This window comes from Arvicanthis niloticus, chromosome 3 (genome assembly GCF_011762505.2).
Source record: "Arvicanthis niloticus isolate mArvNil1 chromosome 3, mArvNil1.pat.X, whole genome shotgun sequence".
NCBI lineage: Eukaryota > Metazoa > Chordata > Mammalia > Rodentia > Muridae > Arvicanthis > Arvicanthis niloticus.
In genome coordinates, this window is record NC_047660.1 from 61,495,323 (window position 1) to 61,504,964 (window position 9,642).

The 9,642-nt window shown below is 39.6% G+C and overlaps 1 protein-coding gene across 2 annotated transcripts in view; it reads left to right on the forward strand.

Moving 5' to 3' along the window:
* Window positions 1–6,160, forward strand: part of Xpo4 (exportin 4) — an 89,092-nt gene extending 82,932 nt beyond the window's left edge. For both annotated transcript variants that reach the window (XM_034498790.2, XM_076930936.1), the window contains one exon: window positions 1,139–6,160. In XM_034498790.2, coding sequence (XP_034354681.1) covers window positions 1,139–1,336 — 198 coding nt within the window. In that variant the 3' untranslated portion in view covers window positions 1,337–6,160. The remainder of the gene's footprint in view (window positions 1–1,138) is intronic.
* Window positions 6,161–9,642: the final 3,482 nt, after the last annotated feature.

The window sequence follows — 9,642 nt, forward strand, 5'->3', positions numbered from 1 at the left end:
TGGAAGGAAGGTACCAACTATTCAAGTCGTTTTTATACACACACACAACACACACTAAAAAAGTCTAAAATATTTATTAGAAATAAGGCAAGAAGACAAGCATGGTGAAAATGAAAAGAGAGGACCAACTCCTACCAACACATAAAGCACATGCCCATAAATGTCAAAAAATGGTTTGAGGGTTTTTGTTTGTTTGTTTTGTTTTTGAAAGAAAGAAAAAAAGAGAGTGGGTACTTTGGAATAGCTAGTGTGATTCCTGCTCCCTGGCCCAGAAGCAGTACAGTCAGAAGATTATCTAAGTTTATACTGGCCTCCTGAGCAGGCATATCCTTTGCAGAGGTCAGTTCAGGCAGCCACCCTGGCTCTATGTTGTAGGTCGTGGGGTGCGGGATTGAGAAGCTGTATCCTACTTCTCTTTGCTCTATATAATTCCTGATTTCCTCATTTGGATGTTCTGATATTCCAAGAAGCTCAAGAAAATTAATGGCAGACCAGCTTTCTCCATAGTGCTTCTCTGTCCTAAGTCATTTTCCCTTAAGCCCCTGTACACTCACTCAGCTGTATAGTAATGTTAGGAGAGTGGATAATAAAAATAGAAGATGCCACCACTACATTATCCAAAGCCACTGCTACAGTACTGGCTTGGGACTTTCAAAGTGTTCTGCCTCTGCTTTGAGAGAGCTCTCAACCCTTCTCCACACTCCTGCTGCCCTCAGAACTTGCCCTCAGAGGACAAGGCATTTGCATGAGCCACTAGAGAACTGTTCACCTTAACATTTCAGGCACAGGAGTTATGAACAAAGTGCAGACTAATCAGAAGAGGCAATGATGCAAAGCTGGGAATGTCTGTACTCATGCTTTATAGCAGTATGTTTTTCATTAAATTAAAATTATTTAATGTTTTTCATTAAATTACTCGATCTGGTAGAACCTTCATCTGTAAAATGGGAATAGTAATAGTGTCAATCTCATAGTAGCATACATATTAAATTAATTAGCGCAGAGATAAGGTGAGAACAAGACCTAAATACTGAACTGTTGGAAAGAGTTTTTGTCTTCCCTGGCTCAGAACCAACCTCACCTTCCCTGTTAGGATCCCCAAGGAAAACATTCTTATGGCTGCCTTGTTCTTCTGCAGGCTGAGTATTCTGAACTGGTTGAGACATTACTATCAAGTCAACAAGATCCAATCATTTACCAGAGATTAGCAGATGCCTTCAACAAGCTCACAGCGAGCAGCACGCCTCCTACCCTGGACCGGAAACAGAAGATGGCCTTCCTAAAGAGTTTAGAAGAATTTATGGCTAATGTTGGTGGTCTCCTTTGTGTAAAATAAACAACAGAGCTATATGCTTAACTTCGATCCTTTCTGCAAAGTGCACTGAATTGCTGAAGGTTGACTTGGGTCTTGTCCTGTTCCTCAGTTCGTTTGACCATTTTGGATTTTGGAAAGCCTGAGACTTTGGTGTGGAGTTCGGTGAAACAGGAGAGGCCAACGTGAAATCAGCTTCGTCATTAGCTGTTAGCCATGATCTGCCATATACTTGTCTTCTAGATTCTGAATGGTGATTTACAGTTTTCAAAATGCAATTCCATATATGTGTAAACAGATATGGGCACCATGAAATTCATATTCAGTGCCTTTTCCCCTTTTATCAAAGCATAGGTGGCTAGCCAAAGTTGATATGTTCTCGGCATTAGTTTTCAAAATGTCCATAGATTCCTCATCACTTGAGGAGCTGGTTGTAGGAGGGGATTCTTGGGCCCTACTCTGCATCATCAGACTGTTTGGTTGTTGGACTCTAGAATATCCATTTTAATAAGCTCCTCCCTTCATTACTCTCAGAGTTTGAATCAGTGCAAGAGATGCTGTAAGCGTGTAAGAGGTTCTGTGCTCTCCAACATCTCCTACCTTCGGTGATTACAATTACGCAGGAAGAAAATGCTTACAAGTGTTTGTTGTTTCTTAGTCCATCCTCTCTCCACTTCCTCCCTTTCCTTCCCTTTCAGCCTTACTGTTACAGGTTTGTGTAATTATTTCAGGTTTCTAATCAGACTGTGATGCCTGAACTTGAGGAAAATACGTGTATATTTTTGTTCCGTAAAGATGACTTTAGGAACTGTAGCCATTTCATTGCCTTAATTTTAAGAGAAAAAGACAAACCAGATTTGTTTTAGAGAGGAATTAAGTCTTGACACTTAAGAGTTGGCTTTGGGTATTAGCTGCTATGAACCTCTTGCCCCTTTGATTATGTGTTTATGTTTATCAGTGAATGGAAGAGCGTCCCAGCGTGGCCGCCTTTCTCGGTGTGTTCCTGTCCAGCCACACAGCCTGTATCTACTCTGAATGGCTTGCTTAAGCAATAACTTTTTAATGGGTGTGAATTACTAATTCACACAGACTATTGCACATTGGGGCATTAGGGGCAATAATTATGCTAAAGTGGGTGTTATCCTCATGTCCCAGGAGCTGCATTAATTCAATTTCAAAGACCTAAAAATTTAACTGTAGCTGGGCATGGTGGTGCATGCCTGTATTTCTGGCATTTAGGAAGCTGAGTGTGAAGGCCAGGCTAGTCCGGGTTACAATGTATGATCTATCTTTAAAAAAAGAAAAAGAAAGTTATTCTTTAAGATCCTCTGGCTTTTCTAATCAGGATTTTTATACTGTTCCCGTGCTCCTCTTAATTTTCCTGTCAGCTTTAATTATGAAAAGAAAGCTCATTTATAAACAGCCAGGGTCTGACACTGCCCACTGCAGGACCAGTCACGCAACGCAGTGGCAGCGAGAGGCTCTGGCCTCGGTGCATCTGAGACTGCCATGAAAGGGCAGGCTCCTCTGCTCTTCTGATGCCTCTGCTAAACCATCAGGCAGGTACTGTCCTCCTACCTGAACTGCACAATGCGTGCATCTTAATAGCTGATGCTCTGGAATTTTGTGTACCTGTGTAAGCAGAGCATCTAAATTACATCCTGTACCTGTGTTGGTGGGTATGTGAGGATACAAAGCTTAGGGCCATAATTTTTTGAGAATCCTTTCTTCTAAATTGATCACTATTTAGTAACAGTAAGTATGGGGGAAAAGATCTCTACTGCAAAGAAGAGATTCAATTCTACATGCTTTGTATTTTAAATACTTGGAAAGGTTGATTTTTTTTTTCTCTTTAATTGATCTGCAGCAGCAATCACTCTGTTTTGTATTGTTCTTGATGTCTGTTTCCTCAGCAGGTGTGGTTTCTGTGTACCTGTGTGTGTGAAGGGTATGGGCCTTTTGACAGAAGGCCATGAGATACAACTGAATAGATAGGTCACTGGCCAGGACAAAGCAGTTATCAAGTTCAAGCAGAAATGTGTAGGAAAAGATGCTTTGGTAAGTAACAAAGCATCTATTTGTGTATAATAACTTGTATTCAGACGGAACTATATTTATTAAATTTGACAAGATCCTAGGATGATATACTCCAATTCTGTTAAACCTCTTTTAATTGAAGGAAGATTTATTTTAGATTGGACCAAATAATGCTTAAATGATCACCAGAATGGTGATTAGTGGCAAGCTGAAGGAAAAAGCCCCCACCGCATTTTAGATAATGGGAATGCCACTTAATTGTCCCACTTAGACCTTTCAGGGTGTTTGTGTTTTTGTTCCCTTTACTGAGTATTTGTTTAGTTTGGTCTTTTGCCCAGTTTTCTTTCTAGCTTTGTTTCCTAGAACTTCATGGACTTTTGAACTGTATTACTGTCCCAATTTTTTTTTTTTTTTTTTTTTTTTTTTTTTAATATTCTTGCCCCAGTGGGTATAGAGGCCACTGACTTCATGCTCATGAACCAGTTTTTCCAATTCAAACTGACTGTTAAGTTGTTGGAAAATGTTTTTAAAACAAAAATTTATATGTGCCCCTTTTAGAATATACATTAAAGGGACTTTGTCAAGTATTTGATTTTTCAGGGGTTTTTTGTTCATCCTGTACCTTTAAGCCTTTATTGTCCCATAGTTTTGTTCACTTTGTCTTACTTTGTGATTCTTGACCATTTGTTTCCCAGGGCACAATCACTAAGTAATCTACACAGTCACAGGGAGGTTGTCTGCTAACACTGGTGCTGATGTAACAGCTCCTGCGGTTGCTCCATTAGGGCTCTGGAAAGGGTACTTTGACTGACGTCCTTGTGTTGGGCTGCTGGCTCTTTGGAAGCTCAGCTACCTGACAGTGTTTGACAGTGTCCTTTTCCAGCATAGTAGTTGACTGTTTCTGATTCTAGAGAAAGACTGTGTTACGTCAACATGACCGTGTTGCTTTTGTTAGATAGAAATGACATTTTGTAATTTAACTTAAAATTTTCAAATTTATTGTATGGAAAAATATCTAATATAATCATTTTAGTCTGTTCAGATGAAATGGTTACTATTTTTGTCACACTTTCACTTAAAAGCATATCCTTAATTTTCCCCATTCAACACTCTTTGAAGTCAAGTCTGTATACTCACCTCTCTCTTATTTCTGTTAATACTTGTATGAATCCCTCAAATACTGTAGCTGTTAGTTTTGATAATTTCAGGTTGGAGCTTCCTAGAGGATAGACAGTGTTGATTGAACCCTGAAAATATTTTTTTGTTATATTTTTACATATATTTTGTTTGCCATTTCTGTTGATAGAGGTGATTATCATTGGCCCTTCCTAAGTTAGCTGTGTCTTGCAAGTAATTATCAATATTATTTTCTGAGTAAAACATTTCGCATTTCAAGTCTGAAGGAACTGCAGTGTTGTACAGAGGGACTCTATTTCTAAGAGTAAGGAACTCATTTGGATATGAGGGAGGTTTGGTTTGGTTGTTTTTCGAGACAGGGTTTCTCTGTGTAGCCCTGGTTGTCCTAGAACTCACTATTGATCAGACTGGCCTCGAACTCAGAGGCCTACCTGCCTCCTGAATGCTGGGATTAAAGGCGTGTGCCACCATACCCAGCTAGATATGTTTTTAATATTATAATCTTCTACAAAATCTCCCACAGAGTAACATAGATGACTTGGGTATGTAATAGTATTTTAAATTATTTGAAAATGTAAGTGGATGTTCTCTTACTTTTTCTAAAAAAACACTGCATTTCTTTAAAACTTGGCTTTCTAGAATTAGAAATTTTCCAATTTTGTCATCTTGTTGAATTCAAGTTGATTTCAAGGGCCATGGCTCAAGTTGAACTTCATTTTACCTTAGGCATAAAATTTGTGACGTGTTCCTGGTTGATTATAATGGGAAACCATGACCTGTGTAGCCAAAGAATATATTTGGTTCGGGTAAAACTAGAAAAGATTAATAATGAACATTCATTTTGCTAGTTTTAAAGATGGGTGAAGAGATGTTTCTGTCCTATAGATGTGTATGTGGAAGTCTCCATAAAAAGACTGAGGTATTCAGCTGTGGTGATGACTCCCTCCTGTAGAGTGGGGTGTGACAGGCACGAGTCAGCTCCCTGTACCCACTGTGGCCCTGCTCTTCATCTGTTCCCAGAACTTCCCAGTTGTGGGAAGGTTTGGATTTCTTGTCCTGTTTGCATTTTTAGGCCTCTTAACTATTAGGAGCGTCAGGTGTGTTCTGCCGGCTAATTTCCCTAGCCTGAAGAAATTTACCATATCTGCACTATGTACCTATTGGGGGTGGGGGTGGGGGTGGGGAATCTGACCTCAAGTGTGCTCTGAGCCCAGGTTTCCTCGTGTGGTGTCTTTTACCACGAAATTATGACAAATTGCAAATCCTGGTATTGTGATCTTATTCTCTGTACAAAGAAAGAAGCTCTATGCCATGAGCTGTGGTTTAATGGTCACAGAATGTCAGCACTGCTATCATTCAGCACGTGTACCGTTTTTAAATTTATAAATATTAAAATTTTAAACTTACACTAAGACTTTTTAGTTTTTTTTTTTTTTTTATTATTTTTAAAGAGACCCAGGGAGTGTATACTGTTTAAATATTTACCTCTATTAATATAACTAATGAAGGCATTTAATTTTTCAAAAGATAACTACAGTATGGCTTTAGGAAATAAACCAAGGCTATGTGTAGAGCCAGTTATAACCTGAATATCAAATTGATAAAACTTTATTTGTATTTTTTAATCCATCAATGGGCGTTAAAATATGTGTTTTCACTAAATATTTTATTACATTTTTGGTTTGACCGTGTGTGATTTGTTCATGGGTTCTGTCTTAGTCTTCTACTGCTGTGAAGAGACACCGTGACCAAAGCAACTTCTGTAAAAGAAAGCATTGAACTGGGGCTGGCTTACAGTTTCAGAGGTTCAATCTGTTATCATCATGGTGGGAAACATGGCAGTATACAAGCAGGCATGGTACTGGAGAAGGAGCTGAGAGTTCTACATCCAGATCTGTCAGGAAGAGAACGACTAGGCCTGGCTTGGATTTTTGAAACTTCAAACTCTACCCCAAAATAATACACTTTCTCCAACAAAGCCACACCTCCTAATTTTTTCAAATAGTGCCACTCCCTGGTATACAAACATTCAAATCTATGAACCTATGGGGGGAGGGAGACTTTCTTATTCAAACCACCACATTCCACTCCCTGGCCCCTATAGGCTTGTAGCAATATCATAAAGCAAAAATGGGTTCAGTCCAACTTCAAGTTTCTGTAGTCTATAACAGTTTCAACACTGTTTAAAAATCCCAAGTCTCTTGGAGACTCATGGAACTCCTAAATGTAATTCCCTGTAAAATCAAAAGGCAGACCATATACTTGCAACCTACAGTAGCACAGGATATACATTATCATTCCAAAAAGGGAGGAAATGGGGCATAGGGAGGAAATACTGGGCTAAAACAACAGAAACCAGCTGGGCAAACTCAAGGTCTACATCTCATTGTCTGATATCAAAGCATTCTTCAGATTGCCAACTCCTTTCAGTTTTGTTGGTTGCAGCACCTCTCTCCTCTCCCCTTCCTTCTCCCTCTCCTTCTCCCCCTCCCCCTCCCCCCCCCCCCTTCCACTCCTGGTCTGCAGCTTTCCTTGGCTGGTATCCCACAGCTCTGACTTTAACTTCTTGTGGTCTCCAGTGAAATCCTACCTTGACCTTCACAGCTTCACACAATGGCCTCTCTGGTTTCTTTCCAGAAGGCAGAAGCTTAGTTGGGTGTGGTCTTGCCCTTCGGTTGCCACTCCCTTTATTCATTCAGCCTTAGGCTTCTCTTTACACTGTGTCACTGAACACCAAACTCCATTATACTTTCTGATTGTCCTTTTTCCCTCAAACTGTAAATTTTGTATTTTTCTTGCTCAGCTTGCTTCTTTTTGTTGTAGATCTGCATAAAAATGATCATTAACAACCATGTGAAGGTCAATACTAGGCTCTCTTGAAATCTCTTGCCAACTTCAGGCAGGTTTTCAGACATGAGCAGAAAGCAGCCATGTTCTCCAAAATATCACAAGATTCTCTAAAACCTTGAGCCCAGGCCATCATAGACTACATTACTCTCAGCACCACTCTCTTCCATGCCCAGATATGCCCCTTTAAGCCCACTTTCAACTGCTTTCATAATTCAAAGTCCACCAATTATCAGCATAGTCAGGCCTTTCAGAGCAATGCCCCACTTCTGGTATCAATCTATATCTTAGTGTCCTATTGCTGTGAAGAGACACTATGACCACAGCAACTCTTATAAAGAGGAAAGCATTTAATTAGACCTTGCTTATAGTTTCAGAGGTTTTAGTCCATTATCAGCATGGTTGGAAGCATGGTGCTGGAGAAGTAGCTAAAAGTTCAACATCTGGATCAGCAGGCAGCAGGAAGAGAATCACTGCAGCTGGCTTAGGCTTTTGAAACATCAGAGTCCATCACCTGTGATATACTTCCTCCAGCACAGCCACACCTTATCATTTCAAATAGTGCCACTTCCTGATTTACAGGCATTCAAATCTATGAGCCAATGGGGGGGTCATTCTCATTCAAACTATCACAGGTACTTAGGGAGACAATTACTGAAATGTGTTTATTGGTTGGTTCTTACATGTAGACTACACTAGGTAAGTATACATTGCTAAAATAATTTATTTTTAAGTGGGTGGGTCTATGTTTAGAGTACCAAAAGAGGAAATTGAACCCCCAAGAGCTCAGGTGCCAAGCATTTTTGAGCTAATGTGGGAGCAATGTGGGTTTTTAATATCTGAGAGACAAGAGAAGGATGTTGAATAGCCTGCTCTGTTACTGCCTTAATCCCTTGGGACAGGGTCTTTTACTGAAGTTGAATCTGAGCTGGCAGCCAGAAATGCTTAGATGATCCTTTTATCTTCCCTTCTGTAAGTGGTGCCAGGGTTATAGACGTGCAGTCACACTTCTGGCCTCTGAAGGCATACATGCACACAAAATACACCACAAAAGTAATAAAATATTTTTTAAAAAAAAAAACAACTGATATTGATGGACTTTAGTAGGGATGGGGTATTTTATTCTCACAGTGGTAGCATTCTTAAAGATACTTTTCCCACAAATGTTTATATGAGTGGTTACATGAATGTACATGCACCACGTGCATGTGTGGTGTCTGGGGGACAGAAAAGGACATGAGATCCCTTGGAGCCAGAGTTTCAGGAACTTGAGTCACCTGGTGGGAACTGAATTTACCCTCTAGAAGGACAATTCCCTCTGTGCCATGTCTCCAGCCTCCCAAAATGAAACTTTAAAACAGTGATAAACAGTAGTGGATGCTCACTAAGTTCCATGTTACTTATAAAGCTATATTCACTTTACTCAATAAATGCATTCTAACAGACTTAACATCTAACAGTCATTAAATATTGTGTGTACATAGAACCACAGGTGGGTTCAGTCACATGTGAAGGTCAGCACTTTTCTCACTGAGCTCTCCATAGACAGTCCTTAAAATTTTTACAAGGTTAGACATACTACTCTTGTCTCTTTTGTTTCAAATGACCTTGTTTTCAATCAGCTGTCTTGGTCCACTGTGCTATACAAGAGGATACTTTTAGTTGCAAGAACAGCACTGTTTCTCGTGCTTCTGGTGGCCAGAAAGTCCAAGATGAAGGCATGAGTGTCTAGTGAGAGCTTTTTTGTTTGTTCACATAGCTGAAGTTGGAGAGGGAGGGAGGGAGGAAGGGAGGGCAACACCTGTCCAGTCCCTTTAGAAGGGGCCTAATGTCATCAGTGAAGGATGAGCCTTTAGGCTTCATCACTTCTTAAATGCCTCACTTCAGAATGCTGTCACATTGGCTACATTGAATTGTACAGGGTGTCATGAATTTTGTAGGGTATTGTTGAAAACAAGGCATTTCTATGCACTTAATGCTGTTGTTTCTGAGAGAAAAAAAATCTGATTCCCAATCTTGACTTTTCTGACAACACTAACTTATGACTTAGTTCATTGTCAAATCTTATTTTCATGCGATTAATAATTTTAATTATTTTTAATTTGTGTGAAGTTAAAATCTTAATTGGATTTCCTTCAGTACAGTCTAGTATCTTGTGTCTTGTGGGACTAGAATTTTAGAGATCTCCCTTTGCTTCCTATTTAGGGTGATTTGAATAATTCTGTGGTAAAGCTAATGGTAGAGTCTGGGTTTATGTCAGTAATATGTGCTATATTATAAAAATTATATTTTTACAGGGCCAAGCATTG